This window comes from Electrophorus electricus, chromosome 11 (genome assembly GCF_013358815.1).
Source record: "Electrophorus electricus isolate fEleEle1 chromosome 11, fEleEle1.pri, whole genome shotgun sequence".
In the NCBI taxonomy this organism is placed as follows: Eukaryota; Metazoa; Chordata; class Actinopteri; order Gymnotiformes; family Gymnotidae; genus Electrophorus; species Electrophorus electricus.
In genome coordinates, this window is record NC_049545.1 from 15,654,241 (window position 1) to 15,677,950 (window position 23,710).

At 37.7% G+C, this 23,710-nt stretch overlaps 1 protein-coding gene across 1 annotated transcript; it reads right to left on the reverse strand.

Annotated features, from left to right (window-relative positions):
• Positions 1 to 3,900: 3,900 nt before the first annotated feature.
• On the reverse strand, positions 3,901 to 21,370 carry slc29a1a (solute carrier family 29 member 1a). Its single transcript, XM_027026719.2, has 13 exons — positions 21,306 to 21,370; positions 14,787 to 14,860; positions 14,631 to 14,712; positions 13,234 to 13,418; positions 12,716 to 12,855; positions 12,279 to 12,413; positions 12,027 to 12,124; positions 11,705 to 11,786; positions 11,309 to 11,394; positions 11,017 to 11,125; positions 10,844 to 10,929; positions 8,701 to 8,900; positions 3,901 to 4,744 (listed from the first exon to the last, which is right to left on the reverse strand). The coding sequence occupies exons 2-13, from the start codon at positions 14,813 to 14,815 to the stop codon at positions 4,633 to 4,635; spliced, it is 1,344 nt and encodes a 447-aa protein (XP_026882520.2). The 5' UTR covers positions 14,816 to 14,860; positions 21,306 to 21,370; the 3' UTR covers positions 3,901 to 4,632.
• Positions 21,371 to 23,710: the final 2,340 nt, after the last annotated feature.

Here is a 23,710-nt window from a genome sequence, read left to right on the forward strand (position 1 = left end):
CCTTGTCTCCCAGTTTAGAAACTGGGACCCAAGGGAGCATCAAACACATTTGTTGTAAGAACATTTTCTTTTGCATCACCCTCTCAGACATTTCAGGCATAAACCCCCATAGGCAGAAAGAAGATAATCATGGTTCCATTATTCTTAACTTACAGTATGACACAGCTTCAATTTATCAGCTAGCACTTAAGAGGAAAACTGCTGTACTCTGTGATGCACAGGTATGCGTCGTAAAACCCTCTTAAGAAAGCACCAGGATTTCCGTATACTCACTTAAAATGCAAAAGGATTCTTAACAATATAGTTTGTTAAAACTGTCACTTCAGTCATTTTTTCTAATACTGGTTCCTCCATTTACTTCCATTCATAAAATTTACCCTGTGGTTTTTGTAACAAAGTGCAGGCTTCCCATATAGGAGGGGCTTTGAGTTCTGTGTATATAATGTTATGTATCTACTAACGAACCCAGTCGCTCATCGGTTGTCAACATTTGTGCTACATTTTTCTAATAAGCATAACGGATAGCTAAGTAGGTACAGTTTGTTTGCTATTTATCTAGTTTGCTAGCTAGTAAGAATAGCTAGATCTTGTCGTAAAACTACACTGCTTAAAACAATAAAGGGAGCACCTAATCATCACAGTATAACACCAATTCTTCTCTACAGTACTTTGGTTTTATGTTTTTCTAGTGTATTGACACTACTGGTAGCATGAGGTGGTACCTGCAGCCCATTCAGGTTACACAGGTACTTCAGCTCCTCCAGGATGGCGCAACCATACATGACGTTGCAAGAAGGTTTGCTTTGTCTCCTAACGCAGTCTCTAGAACATGGAGATACCAGGACAAAGTCCATTACATCAGGAGAACTCAACAGGGCCATAGAATGGCATCAACCCAGCAGCAGGACCAGCATCTTCTGTGTACAAGGAGGAACATGAAGAGCACTGAGAGAGGCCTACAAAATGTCAGTAACAGACTACATGAGGGTCTGAAATCCTCAAGTGAAACCTGTGCTCACAGCCCAGCACCATGGATCTTGACTGGCATTTGCGAGAGAACAGCACAATTGGCAGGTACACAATTGGTACCCCATTCTGTTCACATGTGACAGATGTGGAAGAGTCTGGAGACACTGTGGGCGGTGGGTCACTGATAGTCTGGAGAGGCACATCTTTGGAGGGTCGCACTCTCCGACATGAACCTGACACCCATCGGTACCCTGACTGCTGTTAGGTTTCAGGATGAAATCCTCAGAACCATTGTCAGACCTCACGCTGGTGCAGTGGTACCTGGGTTCCTCCTGTTGCAGGACAATGCCCAGCCTTGTCAAAGTCAAATTTATTTATATAGCACCTTTTACAACAGTTCTTGTCATAAAGCAGCGTTACAAATGTCTGAGTCCAAGCTAATAAGTAGCTAGTAAGCTAGTAAGTCCATTTGTAATGCTGCTCTATGACAGGAACTGTTGTAAAAGTAAGCAAGTGAGCAAGCCAAGTGCGACAGTGGCAAGGAAAAACTCGCTAGAGTATGAGGAAGAAACCTTGAGAGGAACCAAGACTCAAGGGGGGGGCATCGTCCTCTGGCTGACAATGTACACCATAATATTAACGATATATACAATAAGCAACATAAGTAGTGAAAGAGAAAAATTATAATAATATATAAATAATAATAAAATCATACTCCAGTTTCTAGAAGTCCTAGTCTGGTCTCGATGGTGTGCGAGTGTCTGAAACTCATCCCACATGAAAACGTCCATCAAGGGCAACAGAGAAGTAGGCGGCTGGGGTGGAGGTGTGGTCAGCCACAGCAGTGGGTGGTGAGTGTAGCCACGACAGCAGAGATGGGTTGAAGCTCAGTAACATCATGACATTAGATGTAGGTGTACCTCGGCAGGAAGGGAGAATAGAATAGAGTGTAAAATAGGGAACTATATTGTGTAAAGATGGACTTCAGCTCTAGCTAAGGCAGCATAGCTACAAAGAGCCAGAAGGAACCACAGGCATGAGGGCACCCTGGAATATCAGCAGTCTACCACTCTCAGTCAACCAACTTGAGAGACAAAAGAGAGGTGAAGTGACAAGTGGCTAGAATGTGTAGGCAGTCTATGGATGATGAAGGAATTGATGCCATTGACTGTCTTTCACATTCCCCAGACCAACTGATAATCTCTGGGATGTTATCTATTACTGCATCCAACACTGCCAAAATGTGCCACAGACTGTCCAGCAGCTCACTGCTGCCCTGCTCCAGGTCTGGGAGGAGATCCCCTAGGACGCCATCCAATGTCTCATCAGGAGAATGAGTACTATGGATACTGTGGATATTAACTACTTTTGGGCAGATTTTGACCTAGTTTAGCACTAAGTAGGCCTACTGTTGCTAATAAAGATATAAAAAGGACAACTTGTATGATGATGTTAATTAGTTATGTTTTTGTTTACTTTCAGGTTGTACTATTTGCAGCACATAGAATAAATGGTTGATAACATTCAGTCTTTCAGAATGGACTTGACTGTGTCAGGGTTCCTATTGGTCATGGAATTTCTGGAATATTATAAAATATCCAGACATGGAAAGTCAGGGGATTTGATCCTTTTTTAGGGTCAAGTCAAAGAATATGACTTGTAGCATCTTTACATTTTAGATGTAATTTATCAGTGTTATATTTTCACATTTCCCATATTGCAAGCGGTTATTATTGTTACTTGATTTTTCTGCATCCTTATAACAAAGATGGTCTGTTTTTCCACTCAAAATAGGTCATGGAAATTCAGATTTTTAGTTAGTGCAAGTTAGAGAAAAGTCTTAGAATTTGACATGATATATTTTTCAAAATTTCAGAGTCACTGATAATGCCAATTTAAATCCTAACATGAATAGAAGGGATGTAGGAAAAGTGCATTTCATAATTTAAAAATATTTAAATTACAATTGGGATACTTCAGTTATTTGTGCTAATCTGACACTCAGTGCTACTGTCCTTAATTATCTGACAGACCTTATCTAATTTTATAACATGGCAAGCTGCTCCAAGGTAACTGAAACCCTGCGATGAACATCATAGGGATAACACTTAGAGGTTGGGTCTCTTATGGTGAAGAAACCTACTACAGTTAGCAAACTGTAGAACAGACTAGAAGAAGAGTGGACCAAGTCCAAACCAGAGCAGTGTGAGAAACTGGTGTTTTGTGGGTGCGGATATGCTGAAATCATTCAAAACAATGACCTCTACACTTCAAACTACCTTCTAAAAACTTTCATTTGGAAAAAAAAGATTTTTGTTGAATTGTCTGTGATTTTGATAACAAGCTAGTAGAATGGTGTTACATTAATATTCCTTTAGGAATAAATAAATATATATATCTCCTCCTCCCACTAATTAAAAATCACTTTGCTTGTACAGCTGATTATATTTGTGTGTATCCAGTAACTTAATATATACCAATGTAAGTTTATACACATACAAACACAAATATATAAATATATAAACAGCACTTTACTGCAGTCAACCATGTTGAAGCTGTAAAGACTATGAAAACTGCAAAGAAGTACCCAAGGTTTTCAGGATGTTTCAAAAGAATTTTGATTGCACAGCTGATGATCACAAGTCATCATGTGTTAACATGCGTTATCCAGCTGAAGCCTACATATTGTGCTGCTTATTTATAGCAAGAACAATCAAATGTGGACAGCAAAACTACAGCAAGCAGCAAATAGGTACTAAAACACCACGTTTCAACAGAGGTCACTTTGCTTTTTGGAAAACCCTGGCCAAGTATCGTACTACCACATGCATATGTGGTCGATATGTCATGTACAATGTACAAGTGCTGTTTGTGTTTTTTGTCTATGGAGGTGTTAAAATGGAAGTACTTAATGACACTGGCACAATGAAATACAAAAAGGTTAATTTTTAATAAAAAAAGCAGTTATAATTAATCAGGAGCATTATCTATGAAGATGAAGTTAGTTAGTCACTTCAACAACCAATGAAAACTGAACAAATTCCACAACCAATAAACCAACACACTTAAAAGGCTAAAAACTAAAATAATCAAACAAAACTAACAATATGCGATTAAAAGAGATTAAACCAGAAAACAGCACCTCAGTCATCATATACCTTTTATATATATTAGAATTTTAGAGTACTACTTAAAAAAACAAAATAAGAGTAAATTTAAAGGCTATGCATTCAAAAGATTTAATCTCAAATGAGCTAATGATTCAGGTAGTCCTATTACTGAGCTAACATAAAAAATATTTGATTCACACTTAGAGTGTGAAAATGTTAAAAAAAAAAAATTTTTTAAAGTTTAAGTTTGGCTTATACAATGGTTCCTGAATGGAGAGCTTTGCTTAGAAAGGGTGTTCCTTTCCACAATGAACCCCCACAATGTCTGTTTCCTAAGGAGCTGTTTTGTGTAAACAATGGTGTATACGACCCCCCAGTAGCCCTTCCAAATAAGCAATGGTCTCTGTTTATACAAAGCAGATGTTCTCAGGCTTGGAAACCATGGGCAATTATGAAGCCAGTTCTGGTTCCAAATGGCACAGTTCAGAAATCTGGCCACTTTTTCCTCCTTCCCCCAGGGGGCACTATGCTGAGTAGCTGCAGAACAAAGATTCTAGATCATGACCCGGAAAGCAAAGGACACCGCGGCTCCCAGTGCAAGGCCCAGGGAAAGGAAAAAGACCATGATAGTCCCAGCTGTCTCCGCTTCATGCTGGGCCACTTTCCTGTGGGACACAGACAAAATACCACAATATTACCAAACAGGAAGTCATAGCAGAAATGACCAGGAAAAAAAGTCCTCCGCAAACACACAGAAAGCACATTCATTAGTTTGTGTTAGCTAGAGTTTAGCTTAGGAAACCAAAAATCATGAAGTACCATATTGTTTGAATCAGACACTGCTAAAATTAAGATTTACTAAATATTTGATTTTAAAAGTTTATTTTTACATTTGTGTGTTATATTATGTACACTAGCCTTGTATTAGAGTACGACTTCATTATATCCCTTTCATCATCTAGAATGCATTTCTTGGTTCTTATTCCATTTCTGTTGTTTGTATGCTAATATACAAGGGGGAACAATGAAAAAGAACAAATTTTGGTAATCTAATTATTGTTGCTTAAATGTGTAACTACATAGATAAAAATTATTTTTAATTAAATAAATAAAGAAGCAGGCAGGCATCGGTGACTAGTTACCAAAGGTGTAATTTACGTTGGGGACATGGCTGATTTTGCCCCCTGTTATGGACTTCTTCCCCACTGTGCTCTCAGTTTTCAATGCAAAGTCACTAAGTAGAAAAGGTCTTTGGCTTAGTTATTTTCTCTCACAACATAATGTTGATATTCTTTTCTTAGTTGAAACATGGCAAACTCCAAATGATTTTAAACAGTTACACCAGTTAATTCTTTCAGGTTATAATTATTATACTCCAGCCACATACATCATGGGATTTACTGCCCTTCTAAGCCATGTTTAATTTATCTGATTTGTCTCCACAACCGTTTTCTCTCTCCTCATGTGTTATTTGCAAGTGAGTTTAACATACACGTGGATAATCAGTAGTTCTTTAGCTGACTTACTCTATACTGTTAAAAAGCCAAATACTTGATCTAGTTTGTACCTTTGAAGCAAGTCCCACTACTGTTACGTTTGCCATTTCATATCACATATCCATTGTTTTTGTTATTCTCATTACTCACTCTCTGCAAAAAATGTATCAATTGAGACAATTCACTTCAGAATCCCAATACTTTTGTCATTCTCTCCTCCTAATTCTTTATTTTCACCTAACTGCCTCATTAGATCGCTTAGCCACAATTAAAACAAGAATAATTTCTTTGACTAATAGCACCCCGTTTCACCTCAGATCTCGAATGAAGGCTGGAGGATGTAGATTGGAATGTCAGTCTACAAGAAATGGCCTTACAAGTAATTTATGGGCATAACAGATCATCTTCAATCTTACCACAATTGCCTTGTCTAATGCATGCTCTACCTACTATACTTCTAGCACTAATTCTACCACCTCACTGGTGTGTTGACTGGATGTAAACTTTGTGAGTTTTTGTGATTGTAAAGTGTCCTTGGGTTCTGAGAAAGGCACCATATAACTTCATTCACCTCCAATCAAAGGGGTTTATTTGCAAGTTAAACCTCTAAAGCCACCTAATAGTTTTCATAAATGACATTCTGTAAGCAGCTGATTCAGGCTTATTTTCCATTCTTGTCCTACTTGATCTTAGCTCAGCTTTTGGAGTAATTTGTCAAACTTCCTGATGTCCTGTTGATTGGCTCCAAGTCCAATATGCCAAAATTGTCCACTTTTCATGTCACTTCATGACATTACTTTCTCACAATGCAAGTTAAGAGCCTTGGGGTCATCTTGGATAGTACTACACCAATGGAACACCACATTAAAATCACTCGGACTTACTGGTTATTTTCATCTCAGAAATATTTGGACACCCATTCCTTTCAAAAACTAGTACAGAAACACTGGTACATATATTTGTAACATCGAGCCTTGATTATTGTAATGCTCTATTTACTGGACTACCTGCAAAGATTCTGAAGAAAATTCATTTGGTTCAGAATACTGCAGCTCATATTATTACATGCACACATTGTCACCAATGCAATTCCCCTGTTCTGCACAATCTTCACTGGCTTCCCATAAAACAAAGAACAGATTTCAAGATTAGTCTTAACATTTAAAGCACTTCATGATTTAACTCCTTTATACCTCACTGGTCTTCAAGATTACTCTTCACAGAGAAATCTACACTGCTCCTCAGCTACACTCCTTACTTCCATTTCTTGTTGGCAGACGTGGCTTTAAGTAATTATGCACCACAGCTATGACGCTCTCTTCCTCTAGACCCTTCTCTCTTAAGACTCTCTGAAAGTAAAACAAAAAACTTCATAAATGTTCATGATGATTTATTCTTATTTTTAACTTCCCACACTTCCTTCCACCTTCACTGTACACATATTGGTATTCTTGTCCACTGTTTTGTTATACATTTCCTTTATTTAATTGTCTGCACTCTGCATTGTGTCCTTGAGGTCTTGATGCACTGATGCACTACAGATTGCTGATGTTTTGCTTCTACTGCAGATTAGCTAGTATATATTTATATCTATATTTTATATACATTTGATAAACTTGTTTTTTTAATTATTATTATTATTATTATTTTTACATAGCATCTTGTTCGTTGTACGTGGGTAATGACAGATATTCTATTCTCTATTCTATTCTGAAAGAGATGGAATAATCCTGTTCTGGGTGTTCTTGTTGGAAATATCCTTCAGTATAATTCCACTTTATGTTTTTAGCCAAGCTAGTTTGCTAGCTATATTAACATTATCTAGCAGCTATAATAGCTAGCTAACTGTGAGTGATATCTTCTGTGTTGCTAAAGCCAACAAGTGTACCAGTAATTTAAACAATTACAAGATATGAGTCAGGTATCTACGACTATATACGCACTTGTTTCTAGTTAAAGTGTGGACAGATATGTAAACTTGCTAAATCATTCATCATAAGCAGATTGCGCCGAGTCATTAGCTAGTTAGTCTGAACTGACATCTATGGGCCAATGCAAATCGACAAAATAAAGTAATAAAAATAAATAAATAATTCACATTCTGTCCTAAATGTATTCTCAATGCAGTGTTTCAGAAACAAGCATATCAGCATTTTTTCTCAAGACATATTAAATGTCATTTTAACTGGAACATTTGTGTTCAGACTGCTATAACTTTTGGGGTTTTAATCCTGTGTCGCCACAGTGGTGCTACTTACATAGCATTTACAATATGGAAAGCGCACATTATCAAGTTGGAGCAATATATTATTTCCTTGCTGGCATCTAAGGGGTGATGGAAATGGGTAAAACTAGGTATATTTAGCTTAAGTTGGCTTTAGCTTGCGTTATAGCAACCATTATCAGACTACCCAAATGGGTGTAAAAACAACTACATGGTTAATTACGTTGCTTACATATCATTCTGTGATATGTTTGATATGTGATATTCTGTGATATGATATCATTCTGTTTAAAATATTCCCAGTACTGGTCAAAATAAATGCACTGTCTGTTCATTGTGTATTGGTCCTGTCCTGTATTTATTGTATATTATTGCACTGTATTGTATTGTTTGCACTCGTGCAGTGTATTGTCTGTCGCACTTGTTTAGTGTTGCACCATGATCCTGAAGGAACATTGTTTCGTTTTGCTGTTTACTTGTATATAGCTGAAATGACAACAAAGCCCTTTTGAACTTGAACTTTGAAAACTTGAAAACACAAATAACTTACTTGGCAGTTGCTATATATAAAATAAGGCCTTAAAATTTAAGTGTAAGTACATGTTACTCCTGGAGGTTACTTTGGAGGAGGAAATTAATAGTATAAACAATATTGCTTGCTAGTTTAACACTGACCAGAAAACTGTGTCCTGGAGAGCATAATGATTTCAGGCTGGACCATGTCAGTAGCAAGGCCAAGAGCAGTTACAACAACACCAGTAACATCAATTGTTGTTTTGAGTGGTGTTTTGAACCTTAGTGACCAAGGCTAATCCTTGTAATGCCAACCTGGTAAGAAACCAACAACGGGGCAGCCAAGGCTATATTTCATTCAAAGATGCTGTAACCGGTGCATACTCACTTGGGTCCAAAGCACATGCAGAGGCTGGCCAGGTAGCCATTGCTAAAGGAGAAGACGATCATGAAGATGATGTACCAGGCATCATGGTCGAAGAGCACAGGCAGGTTGTTCCTAGGTTGCACGTTACACAAAATGAAGAGGGGGATGAACACCACACGTGCTATGACCAGGCCTGGCAGCCAGATGCTGTCTTTGCCAGGCTGAGGGGAGACCAGGAGAACAAGAGTTGGACTATGCACATGCACGTGCGTGCATGCATACATAAATATGGGGCCTAACAAAGTCTCTCTACTGTATATTTTATTTGAACAGAGAATTTCCCTTAGAACCTGAGTATAAATAGTCTAAAATCCAGAGGTTAAAGCTTTTACTGTCAGTCAATACAAAACCTTTTAGACATTTTGGGCCAAAGATCTTGAGCAAAGTAGGGGCACATGAGTCACCTTAAACAGCAAATGCCCTGTAACTACATTTTTTTTTTCTGCTTGAAAAATCTGATTTTCCACCCAAATCTGGTTCACATCAGATGTTGAGGACTTCTAACACAGCTGTTTTCTGCTGAAGATAGGAGTTGCTCTTAAGCAACGTATATCACATCACTTATTTCCTTGATAGATTGATAGATCACTATTAGTGTAATTAAGTGTGTTCACACTTGAAAATGCAACAAGATTTAGCCTATTGTTAATACCTTGATGCATTAGAAATGCCGAAAAAAAAGAATGAAATGGCAGACAGTTTTTGGACTGGGAGTCTGCTCTATGTCGTGGAGGTGAAATAATCCTGCAAGGCCACCACAATTCAAAGTTTTGTTTGAGATAACCAAAGCTATGTCTTCAATTTCAAGTTCAATGTATGTTAAAGCAGAAATTTGGTAAAGAACATGTCATTTTCACATGCTCATTTTTAAGAAGAATTTGAATTTAATTCAGTGGACCACATATACCAACTAAAAGCCAAAAGGCATCATTTTAAAACTGTTAGTTTTGTTCATACTGAGGTCATTTTAGCACAGTTGAATAATGTGAGATACACTGAAGGAATGTCATCTACATTTAGCACCAAACATTAGTATCCAATTTGAGACATTACTACTCCATAAAGACCTAGATAGTCAAGTATATGTGTAAAGTAGGAATATTACATGGTGGGCAAATTGACACAGCAAATTATTTATTTTAGTTCTGGTAAATGACTTCAGAATTGTTGATTTCTTGTAAAATAACTGAGGAATTACTAATTTAAGAGGAAAGGGTATGGTCAGAGAAATAGTGGGAATGGTAAGCACATAGAAATTTGATCTCAAGGGGACTAGCTCAAGCTGTTGCCAGGAAAAACTCAGCATCAGGGGGGTGAAATCAGAACACAACACAAGCTACTTATGTTATACTACTAATGTACGTCTCAGTTCCACCTCTTAAGGAAGGGTAATGTCCAAAATGTCAAAAGTAAAATGTCTAAACAATAGCAAAATTGTAAACAAAGAAAATATGCTCCCTTACACATAACAAAAGAGACACTGTCAGGACAAAAAACATCCGCTTTGAACAGTCTTGGATGGGGACTTGTAATAAAAAAAAATTGCTCACTTTACTCAACCTCATAATACAACTAACAGATGGTATTGTCTAGTTCTAGCATCGCTATAGAATGAGGAGATGGAGAAATGAGGTCAGAGGAGTAGGGACAAAGGAGAACTTGCATATACCACCAAGTTCACAAACTTTCTAGGGAATATGTAAAAATGCCTCAAAACGGGGCCTCTACAACTGCTTCACCACTGCTTTCACAATAGTATGTGTTACGCAACAGCCAGAACACAAATTGCTAACAGGTTTGTTTTGAAATCATAGAAGGGACCATTTTCCATTTTGCTTTTCACAAAACTGGAATCATTGCACTATGGTTTCTAACATTTGGTGCTATAAGTAAAGAACACTACATTATACATTTCATGGGAAATCACAGGGAGAGTTCATCAGTCTGTTAGATCACAAGTTAGGTTTAATTTTGCCCGAAGCAAAGAATCTGTACACTGGGAAAATATATGCACACAGGGCCATAAAAGGCCATTTTGGGCCTTTCTATGTCAGACAAGGCAAAATCTGGGATACAAGCTCACATCCACACAACCTTCACTTACCCACATACACACTGCAGTTAAGCTTCGTCCAGCCCAGTCCATCACATTGAAGAGCAAGAAGCAAGCCACGGGAATGAAATAAATTTCTGGCCACCAATAAAAAAGAAGCCAGTGAACAAATGCACAATGATGAAAATGTATGTAATTATAAGTTTATGTATGTAAACTCTTACCCCAAATGCTCCCATTTGCCACAGATGATTTGACGTCTACAGTCACAGCAGGAAACATTCCAATAGTGATCATGAAAATAAAACACACTGAAAGTGCCATCACCCTGATCTATAAGGGGCGGAATAAAGAACAGTGAATACCTTTGATATTATGCCTATAATAAAAGGGCCAATAATTCACTAGTTTATTTAAAATGGTACAGGCCAAGCCCATGCTTGGAGACTGAAAAACAGCAAAACCTGGCAAGTTGACAAAAGTTTTTTTTGGTTTTTTTTAAAATAAAAAAGGTACCTTTTTAAAGATGGCAAATACAGAGATATTGTGTGTTGTTTCTTCACCAGTGAGACTGACTACAGCGGTTGCCTCCCCAGGGCTTTCTGTGGAAGAAACATCAACCATCCATGACAAAAACAATAAAGGAACAGAATAAGACAATCTGAAATCATATGCCATAAATTAAAGTGAGGCCAGTGCAGAAACTAACTAGGAGTCTTTTAATGCAGTGCAGAGCAGAACTAAACTCACACTGAGCATCATTTCCAGATGGGTTGGGGCTTAATGCAAACTGTAAATGCATTCATTGGGTACTCTAGGTACGAGTCAGGAAGCATTTGTCAATTCTTGTGTTTACTGGAATTAAACAGACACATTTCAACAGAGCACCTTTGGATTGACAGATTGTTCTACCTTTGGACAACAGATCCATATTTTTTTCCTCATCAGTGCCAGGTTTGGAGCTACTGGTGTCTGAGTAATACTGGAAAAATTCCTGTTGGCCAGAGGAGAGAAAAACAAACAAACAAAAAAAACAGTGGTGGGCATACAACAAACGTGCATTCATTGATTAGCTAACTAGTTTTCTTGAGTATTCTGACCTTAACCCAATGTAACTTTACAATTGGGCTCAGCTTTGCAATTATACACAGGATAATGTCAAATTTCGTATGACAAACCATTAATCTGCAAACACAATCTATTTCAGAAAGTTTGTAATGAATTTGGGTCATACCATTTTTGGTAGGGCAATATAGGACACGATGGCCAGAAGTATTACAACGCATGCAGTGATGAAATACCCAAAGGCACTGTCCTGCAGCTCTGAGCCAGCTGGGAGGGAAAAAAAAGCCCATGGATCATGACCTAGACGTTCCTCAAAACAAATAAGTCTTAAATAAGTGACTAAACTCAAAAAGCTTATCGAATAGTGCCTAGCATTCAATCTGTGTGGGGCATTATATGACTGAATTGAAGATATACATACTGGCAAGCGCACAGATCATGGAAAATGCTGCAAAGGTTCCAGCGAGCCCTTGGCCACTCATGATTGGAGTGGTATAGGAGGCTGGCAGCATACCAGCCAGACCAAACAGACTCCCCTGTAGAATTGCACCAAATGCTGCAGATAGGACAGGATGAGAGAGTGATGAGAAAAGACACACCCTCGTCAAAATGATAGAGCTGGACATATAGCACCTAAGAGAATTTCAACATATATTGCAACATATAACACCTAAGAGAATTTCAAAGATTACTTCCCAGCAAGCATTCTTTTTGATGTTGTCTCTTCCTCACCTACACTTTCAAAACCACTATAATGGCATCAAAAAAAGCCATCTCTAAGATGTTGGCCCATCCTCCGTTTCCACAAAGAAGGAATACAGAACCAATGGACACAAGACAACCAGCAGAGGTACTCACAGTTAATGCAGACAATTTTGATCATAGTGACCACGAAAAAGGACAGAGGGGTCATGTCCACCTTCACCAACACCGCAGTGATCAGAAACACCAACAGGATAACTGAGAGACTGCCAGAGATTCTCAATTTCTGTGGAATTCTGAAAGAGATAAAGAGTGCAAGGGCACAAAATCAGCATTCCTAAAATAATGTTTGTCTGAGGAGTAAATGAATAAATATGCGATAGCTGTCAAGCCCACCCCTTAAAAAAAAAAAAAAAAAAAGAAAAGAAAAAAAAAGCCCTCCAGGATGTTGAAGTTTATGAAGGGATTAAAAATAAGGGAAATAAGGGACTGTGATGAAGGATGAGCTATGATCACGTTTGAATGTGAGGTTTATTGGGCCAGAATTAGACTGAATGATGATTAGCCAGAAGAGTTCAAGACTTGAAGACATGATCAAGATCATGTCATGATCACGGTAAGTCACAGTCAGGTGCTGGCAGGTTTTGTGCAGAGGTGAATGGAGCTGGTCTCACCTCTGATGGATGAAGGAATTGAGGCAAGTGAAGATGAGCAGTGGCACCATAGCACATAGGGTCATCACATTGTTGAACTTGGACTCCAGGACATTACGTACGTCAACAGCTGCCAACGTGCTATTGGCTGTCTGGTTGACCACAGCTCCGTTTGTGGGTGTGCTCTTCAACCGGCTGGTGAAGTACTGTGGAGAAATGGCACATCAGTCATAGTGCTGCTTGAAACTGCAAAAATTTGGTTTCAAAGCAGTTGACAATATTCATGTTTGCATTAATAAAAATGTAATGAATTCATGCTCTGGTTCTAAAAAAAAGAATCTCCCATAAATCCTGATATAAAGGTTTTAATTGAAGTTTGTTCAATTTTGTTCAAATCATATAGTATTGCAGAGATTAGCCAGAAAAAAAAGGAGGAAAAAAGATGTTCAAGAAAACTATACATCATTTCATAATTTGTTTTCTCAATTTTTTTAGAGCGGAAACAGTGTGTTTATGACTATTCTGAGAGCAGAGAGTCAAGAAATTGTAAATTTTAATCCTGCCACCAGCTGTTTGTTTCACTCTTCTGTACGGAAACCAATTTCAAATCTCTCTAACACTTGATTCTTCAAGTGCTTGCATGAGCATCATAATGTTCATTATCCATTAACAAATTCAACAAAAACTATACATTAATCATTGTGTGGCACCAATTATTCATTCAACCTTTAATCCTTTAATCAATTAATTAAATTAAAAGAACAATTAATCATTGTGTGCATGCTTGTATACACAGTATATTGCATAGTACTAAACAGTCATGCACCACTAAGGCATCTTATGCTGGGAACATAAAATTGTAAAAATTGTGCTGAATTTATCATAACTGAAACTTCCAGTATCTGGCCCAAATGTGAGTCTCAAGTATGAGGAACAGGCATTGCAGACAAACAAAGAACGCTGATGTGGTGTTTGGGATACCCCATGGCACTCCGATGAAAGGTTCTGCCTAGTTCCTTAATATCCATGGCTAACAATTTCTTGACCCTCTTCTCCTGTGAACTCGCAAAAAGGCACGAATGACTGGTGGGGATCATATGTAGTGTTGCTAATCTCACAATGAAGACACAGCAAGAATTTATGGCACCATGACTGACTAAATCAGCTAACATAATGACTGTCGTGAAAGACAAAAATATGTAGTCTGATCCCAGCATTACATGTTGCTCAACCCTCAGTATCATGGTCATAGCTACAATTCCTATTTTTAAAAGAAGGAAATTACACGAAGACACTTGAGTAATTTGTAAAATATGTTTACTAAAAAAACAAATAAAACTTATTTCTTTATACATTTTTGTAGCACAATGGAATGCCTAACTTCTATTACATATTAGCCATAATGAGTACAACGTTACCATGGTAGCAGTCATGAAGAAGTTCCATGGCAGGAGAGTTCCAAGCCCCAATATGAAAAATATGATCCATACAGCCTTGTACCTGCCAAAACACAAAACATTACACAACTGGACATTATAAGTTTGCACGTGGTTGATGATGAAGACATCACCCACCTGTCTCGAGGAGAATTAATGGCAGTCATAATTCCTTGAAATTGGAGGAATCAAAAGCTGGTATCTTGACAAATCTGGAATTACAGCAAGTTTCAAATTAATCATGTGCACATTTTATAATGTTTCTGCAAAATGGTTGGTGAACGAACACCAAGATTAATGTAAGATAAGCCATTCTAAACATACAAAAGCTACAGCTATGAAAATCACTATTTAATAGGCATCACAGTAAAATTACCATAAAGAAACTATGGGGACTTCATAGATAGCACCATACAATCTAGTAGATGATCATTCATGAACAGTAGCAATTAGGTCAATTAGCAAAGAATTAGTTAATCATCCACAGGTTCAGCCAGTGCCCTGTGTATGAAATCTAAAAGTACAATTATAGGTCAGTAGATTATTACATCAAGAACAGAATACTCAAAATTCCATCAACAATTAGTGAAAGCGTATAGGAATATTTATGCAAATTTAAGAAGTTAAATCAAAAATAAGAAATCTTACAACATGTGTTCCTTCTGTGCCAACAAGTTGCAACTATGGCAACAGCTGCTTGACAAAACTCAACTTATATATTCCATGAGACACGAGGAGAGGTGAGAGGAGCCGCAGTTTAAATGTCAACCCAGCCTCAGGAAGCCTAGCCCAGGCCAATAGGGGTTGTGGTTGGAGTCAATTTGGCCAGATAGAGCTGTACAATGTGTCATGTATTTATCAGCATCACAATACTTACCACTGTAGCAGCATACAACAAAACACCCTTCAATGTAGTGAATTCCACTGAGTACCACTGCAGCCTGATACATCAGTCTGTTTATTTATTTATTTTACCTAAAACATCCTTTACTATGGAAGTGTGAGGCGCATGATATTACTGATATTCAGACTGAGCAGATTCATACAACATTGAATCACAAGTATTCACTCTCAGAAATATTTACATTTATGGCATTTAGCAGACGCTCTTATCCAGAGCGACTTACAAAGTGCTTTGTCGTTTACTCATAGAATATATCCTAGTACAGTAGGTTAGAATCAGACATACCAATGAACTAGAATACTGTCGAATACAGGGATGAATGCTGATACCTAGAAGTACAAAATACATAAGGTCTATCTTAAACAATGATAAGTGCTATAAATAATAAGTGCTAGAGTTTGTTAAACAACATAAACAATACCCTACGATAAGTACTAATTTAGTACTTTAGTACACTGGGAGCAGTGTGAATTGTCCTTTAAATATTCTGCAAATAGATGGGTCTTCAGAAATACCATATATGACATCTATGAGAGGTGTGAAAACATTCAGTTCTGGTATTTTTGGAGAAGCATCACTAAGCTTTATAACTGAAGTACCTTGCCTTGTGCCTGTATTCCAGTTCCTTCACTGAGAGCTCTGTTGGCATGTTTTCCATCATTTGTACGTTTTATGTATGTCTGAAACATATGCCTATGTAAAATGCTCAAGGTGCATATTTCAAACGCATAAAACAAATGACTTAATACCCAACAAATGTCAACAAGTTTGATGAGCTTGTGCAGCTGCCCTAAGAGAACCCACTGGAAGACACCTGGTAAACGTGACCTAGTAAAAAGGGCAGATGCAGAATTCAAAGTTCATACAAGCAAAGAACTGGGCCTTGATCAAAGACAGCACAACCATACACAATCCAAGACCTCAAACTGTTGCCAGAAATCTCAAAGGTCTCCATTAAAGCACTTAATACACTTAGTCACCCATGCATGGATAAAATCTCTTGTACAACACTTAAAAAAAAAAAAAAAAAGTCATAATTGGGAATTCTTCAGAAATAACAGTTTATGGGAGACCTGCATTGTGTTTAAATGTTTGTAATTAATTGGCCTGAAATTTCCCAAAAACTGAAATGCACAATACCCGTGATGCTGACAGCTGCCCCATTCAGTTGAGCAAACACTATGGTGGAATAATTCCCCTTTTCCCAGACTTTTTGGCTATTTAGTAAATCTGAGTTTCGGACTCAAGTGTCATTCTATACATCACAAAAGCAACCTGTGACATGACTAAGTGGACTTTTATCAGTAGTATGTACAGTACACTGGGGCCGGTACCAATAGTGTAAAAATACGATAAAATACAACTATTTATCCCTGACCTTTACCCATAGAACCCTGCTGGACAACTGCAGAGGCAAAAGCACTCAACACAGGCCATCATTAGTCAGTACCCTGCACATATATAAAAGTTTATGGGTGCAGACATGACCAGTAAATAAATTCATATTACATGAGTAGAAGGGGCATTTTATAGTTACCAAGAGTTCTGAATAAAATCAATTCAACTTAGCAGCAGGACACACACACACACGCACACTTATTATGAACATCCTTAAAATAAAACGGATTTAAACCATTTTTAGGAAGAGCTGTTGTTCAACAGTAAGCAAAATTATTAACATAAAAATAGCATATTGTACAAATCAAGAAATTCAAGACTAGACGTTCTGATAGTCAGCCAAGAACAAAATAATTTTTCACAGCAATAAATGACAAAAATTAGAACAAGAATTTCAGTTAATGTAATGTTGCAAAAAAATGCAAGTTACATATGACTAAGACACATGCCACACCCTACACAGAATGCCATTTTCCATTAGAAGGCCTGAAAGAACTATGCACAGAAACAGCTTTTCACAAACAAGATTCTGAATCCCTTAAACATAATCAACTTCTACTTATATGTACGCATGTCCCCATTATATTTATACTATGGACTCCTGAAAATGAAATTCTAAGATTACAGAAATCTTTTAGAAGTGAACATTTACAGGGGGGTTGTGATAGCTGTAAAGAAGTCATACCCTGTTCTGTTAAACTCTGTTTTAGGATATTCTAAGTTAGAGGAAAATTAAATTAAATGAACTTAAAGCAGGGGTGGGGCTTCATCAATTTGGCTAATTTGATAACAACTAAAGTCAATTGTCTGATTTCAAAACAGGAAGGAACTAGACACCACACGCAAGTATAAACCAGCCACAATCATTACAGCAGAAAGCCATACCATACCATACCATACCATACCATAGTTTATGGTAATACTATATAGCAATACTTTTTATCCAAAAATTAAATGCAACAGGCTTTCAATTCCTTGCACCCTCACTCTCACATAACATGCCTGAAGCAGCATACAGGCATCTGACCCCAAAGTTATTCCATGGAATCTAACTGCTTGTAAACATTATAATCGCAAAGGGTTTGCCTTACTGAGTGAACCTCAGTCACAAACAAATGCCTTGGAAACTATGCAGCTCCTCAGAGACGCTGCTATGATGACTAAGTCTTACATTCTTTCACGTCCTTCCTAAACTCCCCTTAATTTGAAACAGGCCTGCCTCTACTCTGCTGTATTGGATGTGAGGTCTAAGAAAACAAATCTATTAAACTTCTTTGCCTGTACATGTCGTTGTTGCAATCTGAAGTCCTGGTTAGTCTGGATCTGTAAAACTACTTGTTCAAACAATAAAAGCAAGAGGCCATCCAAAACAAAGCTAGGACTTGCCACCCACTGAAATTGACATGCATTTTCAAAACACTTTTTGTTATTTACTTAAAGTAATTACCAGAGTGCCCACAGTTGTTGCGGTAATTGGACTTTCAAAGAAAACATGTACAAATGCCAGTTCGGAACCTGGAAATGTGACCATGTAGGCCAAGGTAAATTAGGCAGGGGTGGGGCTTCACCACTTTGGCTACTTTGATAACAACTAAAGTCAATCGTCTGATTTGAAAATAGGAAGGAACTAGACACCACATGCAAGTATAAACCAGCCACAATCATTACAGCAGAAAGCCATGCTTTTCAGTGATACTATAGGATAATAGATTATGGTAATACTATATAGCAATACTTTTTATCCAAACATTAAATGCAACAGGCTTTCAATTCCTTGCACCCTCTCTCACATAACATGCCTGAAGCAGCATACAGGCATCTGACCCCAAAGTTATTCCATGAGATCTAACTGCTTGTAAAAATTATAATCGCAAAGGGTTTGCCTTACTGAGCGAACCTCAGTCACAAACAAATGCCTTGGAAACTATGCAGCTCCTCAGAGACGCTGCTATGATGACTAAGTCCTTCCTAAACTCCCCTTAATTTGAAACAGGCCTGCCTCTACTCTGCTGTATTGGATGTGAGGTCTTAGAAAACAAATCTATTAAACTTCTTTGCCTGTACATGTCGTTGTTGCAATCTGAAGTCCTGGTTAGTCTGGATCTGTAAAACTACTTGTTCAAACAATAAAAGCAAGAGGCCATCCAAAACAAAGCTAGGATTTGCCACCCACTGAAATTGACATGCATTTTCAAAACACTTTTTGTTATTTACTTAAAGTAATTACCAGAGTGCCCACAGTTGTTGCGGTAATTGGACTTTCAAAGAAAACATGTACAAATGCCAGTTCGGAACCTGGAAATGTGACCATGTAGGCCAAGGTAAATTAGGCAGGGGTGGGGCTTCACCACTTTGGCTACTTTGATAACAACTAAAGTCAATCGTCTGATTTGAAAATAGGAAGGAACTAGACACCACATGCAAGTATAAACCAGCCACAATCATTACAGCAGAAAGCCATGCTTTTCAGTGATACTATAGGATAATAGATTATGGTAATACTATATAGCAATACTTTTTATCCAAACATTAAATGCAACAGGCTTTCAATTCCTTGCACCCTCTCTCACATAACATGCCTGAAGCAGCATACAGGCATCTGACCCCAAAGTTATTCCATGAGATCTAACTGCTTGTAAAAATTATAATCGCAAAGGGTTTGCCTTACTGAGTGAACCTCATTCACAAACAAAAGCTTTGGAAACTATGCATCTCCTCAGAGACGCTGCTATGATGACTAAGTCTTACATTCATTCACATCCTTCCTAAACTCCCCTTAATTTGAAACAGGCCTGCCTCTATTCTGCTGTATTGGATGTGAGGTCTTAGAAAACAATTCTATTAAACTCCTTTGCCTGTACATGTGGTTGTTGCAATCTGAAGTCCTGGTTAGTCTGGATCTGTAAAAACATTTGTTCAAACAATAAAAGCAAGAGGCCATCCGAAACAAAGTTAGGACTTGCTATTCCCTAATATTGACATGGACTTTCAAAATACTGTTTATTTATCTGAAGTAATTTCCAGAGTGCCCACAGTTGTTGCGGTAATGGGACTTTCAAACATGTACAAATGCCAGTTCGGAACCTGGAAATGTGACCATGTAGGCCAAGGTGAATGAGTACAGAACTGCATCCCTGAAAAACAACCTTTGGACAGCATTTTTAAAGGTTTCATGAGTTGGTAGAGAAGCTCTACAATGTCACATCTGATATCTAACAGTGCTTCCCTCACCAGGCATGTGACAGGGGATGCCTTATGCACAGTCACCGCATTGTTGCAGACGACCACATAAATCTCGCAATTCATCTACAGTAAATCTCCACGTGTTCACAGTGATCCACCTGGCTCGAATCGTTATTTTTTATTTATACCTATACATATGTTCACCAACAGTACCTGCTGCTGGTACCCTGTTATCACTAGCATTTGGGGCACATTTTGGCTTCTATCTGGCTCCCCCTACACAATTATACGAGATATTCAGTGCTCGTGGAACCTTGGTTCATGCGTTTTGGTAAATAGGGCAAAGAAAAATGCTGAGCGTCTGGGGATATCTTAAGGCTGGGCTGGTAATCATTTGGCCAAAGCATATTTTTCTTATGGACAGGTAACTTCATTAAATTAACTCAAAGTTTCGTTTCTTTTGCGATGGCCTAGACAACATGGAAAATCATACCCTTGCCAGTAGTTCTAAATCCGCACGTAGTTAACCAAATAGAACATGCATGCCAACATAACCACCGTATGTACCTAACTAAAACAAAAGGGCGCTAAGCCCACAATATAAATAATTTGAACATAAGACCTCTTATGCATGGAACTTCCAAAACGTTTTGGGACAAAAGCGACTATAATCTTGGCCTTCGACGAACATGAGTCCCGGCTGGTTATCGCTCCAAATATATCGTACGTTCCAATAGACTCAAAGTACTCATCTCGACGCACGTGGGGCCGTAGTTTAATATAGGAAGCGTATATTTTTAGTACTAAAACATATTCACTACTAAGAAAGTAGCTACTTATCAAATTTGCATGCATTCGCGCTGTATTTTGTCTGACTACTTAAAAGCTTAAAAGTTGAAACATACAGCCCAGTAAAGTGAGCTCTAACTGTAACACCGACACAGCATGGCATCCACGTTGTCTGGCTAACGGAACAAATTACAGTAGATAGCTATGTTAACGTAGCTACCTAGACAGATTTAGCGACGTATGTTAGACCCGTTATTTCAGCGCTTAACGACAGTACAAAAAAGAAACATATTCATAAGCTATTACCAGTAATTATGTATTAAAGCCGATTTATAACATAATTTAAAATTCGCCTAGACAAAGTGAACAAAAGAACACATTACCTAACACATTAATAGAGGTTTCCGCTGAGTGGAGGTGGCTAGCGTGCCTTTCTTGGCAAAAAATCATTTGCGGATGGCGCGGAGCGCACGCGGGCTTATGTTCCACGTTCAGCTTTCTTTGTGACGCCCCATCTCGGTCAGGTCTGCGCAAGCCCCGAAAGACTTATGAACTTTAAACGTGCATTTACTTAATTTAAATACGAATGCAACACCAGTTACTGAGAATAGCACTTAAACCAATCTCGCAATTCACTCCAAGTTACAGTCTTAAAAGAGAATTATAACTGTATGAGCCAAAATAAACTTGAATATTTTCATGCTTGGTGTAATTAGAAAAAAATTAAGACCCTGTCTTCACAAATCCACTTGTGTAAACAATTCTTGAATGTGAATACTTCCTGTCACAGCAAGGGAACCTGAGGGTAGAGAAACAGTAATGTCTAATGGCCCTGATGGCATCAGTGAAATATCTGTACTTATAAAGCAATTGGTCTGTCTCTATAACAAAGTATTAAAATAAAAGGAAAAGGGCAAAGTTTGTTAACTTTACTGCTTTCCTATTATTTTAATAAATACATGTTCTTTTTGTTTTGTTTGCTGTTGGTTTTGTTTATTTTGTTCCTTTTGCTTCTAGTGTGTCTAATGTGCTCTCAAACCAAAAACTCAAAATGCAGGCACACTGACAAAATGTGTGAGTGTAATTTGTTATGAGTCACACAGCATTTTACATTGGTTGGTGCAATACATTATTAAAACAGAATTGACAGAATGCTTGTTTACTTGTGGTTTAAGCTGTAAGCAAGTGGGTAAGTGTGGAAGATGCTGTTTACACTTACAGCCAGACTGCTTTGCCTCCTACACCCTGTCAGGTCTAAAATCAGTCTGCAGTGGTATGGGAGGGACAGTCTGGGGTCTGTCCCTGAAAATAACACACAAATTCCAAAATTGAGAATGAGAGAGTGAGCTTCTAAGCATTACTTGATTATTGTGAAATAATAGTCTGTAACATCAACTTCAGTATGTGTAATCAGTATCAGTATATAGTTCTGTGCTTTAGTATATTTTCTTTTATTTGTAATATGAAATACAAAACTGTTTCCAGGGACTTTCTAGACACTAACTTTTCCTTTCACAAAATGGCAGTGCTGACAGTGTTTTTCCAAGGCTTGTAGACCAGAAAATAAAGTGAAACTTGTAGTCAGATACACACTGCAGTTTTGCTGTCCAAAGTTAATTTTAAATTCTAAGTGCACTAGAAACTTCTTTTATTGGGTTAGGAAAGCTGAAAAGACAAATACAGACTCAGAGAAGTGGAATGCTCTCTCACTGGCACACCTAATCCTCAGACGTCTGCTATAGCAGATTATGCACAATACAGAATTCATAAAATCAGGACCCAGTTTCAAAGGTGAATAAAAAAAGGAAATTAAATAAGTCTGCTTTCTTGCTTATGGGTAAACTCATGGGTAATGTTTACCTGTGCCTGGGAGGGGTACCATTTATTTCATCCTCGCTGCATGACATTTCTATCATAATGCGTAAAAAGCATAACATTCAGTAATGATATTGAATAATGAGTTATGAGTTGGCAGCTTTGAAAAAGAAGTTGTTTTAGATCTTTAATGCCTCATATCTACACTAGTGTTAATTTGTCTAAGACACAACAAATAATAACTCTATTGTGCATAGGGGCAGTTGTTGTCTATAAAAAAAAATCAACAAAAGCTTACGTGGAAATCAATAAAAACAATGTGAAGTGCAATCAGAGTTTATGTGGAACAGGTATTTAAACAAAACAATGAATGAATTCTTCAGTCATAGGTAATTGTAAATTAAGGTTTACATCTGTAGAATTCATTCTTTCAAAGACAAGACTACATTTACAAAAATTCCTCAGAGGAGGAAAAGGTCCTCTGAGCAAATGGATACACTGTGATTGAAAAGTGAGCACAAGTCCTGTCTTGCCTGTTCGTTTTGCATCTACAGTACTTTAGTTTTTTACACTGAGTGTGCCAAATGTAGTATTGCATCTAAGATTTATCAATGCTGATGGTTAAATGCTGCAATAGGGAATATTTATTCCAATCTGCCATACAGTTTAGTCATTCACATAATTATACCACTCATCTTTTTCTCATGTATATGACAGAAATGCCATACTGTTACAACTTTCCAGTTTATTAGGTACTGCTACCTTATAGCTGGATCTGTACAACCCATTAATGGGTTGACTTTTAAGATCCCGATCTTTTTTCAGTCAACACCATGCATTTAGAAGTGAATTCACTGACAATAACTTATCATGCCTTAGTACAGTTGTTTCCAATATTTCTCTTCCATAAATGACCTGTTTTGAACAAAGGGCAGGTAATATGTTCATATTTGTTTGTGTATAAATAAATGTG

Coding starts and splice junctions, on each gene's coding strand:
- slc29a1a (XM_027026719.2), bottom strand. CDS start 14,815: ATGACTGCCATTAATTCTCCTCGAGACAG. Junction 11,787..12,026: donor ATATTGCCCTACCAAAAATG/GTATGACCCAAA, acceptor TCTGGCCAACAG/GAATTTTTCCAGTATTACTC. Junction 11,395..11,704: donor TATGGATCTGTTGTCCAAAG/GTAGAACAATCT, acceptor TTTCTTCCACAG/AAAGCCCTGGGGAGGCAACC.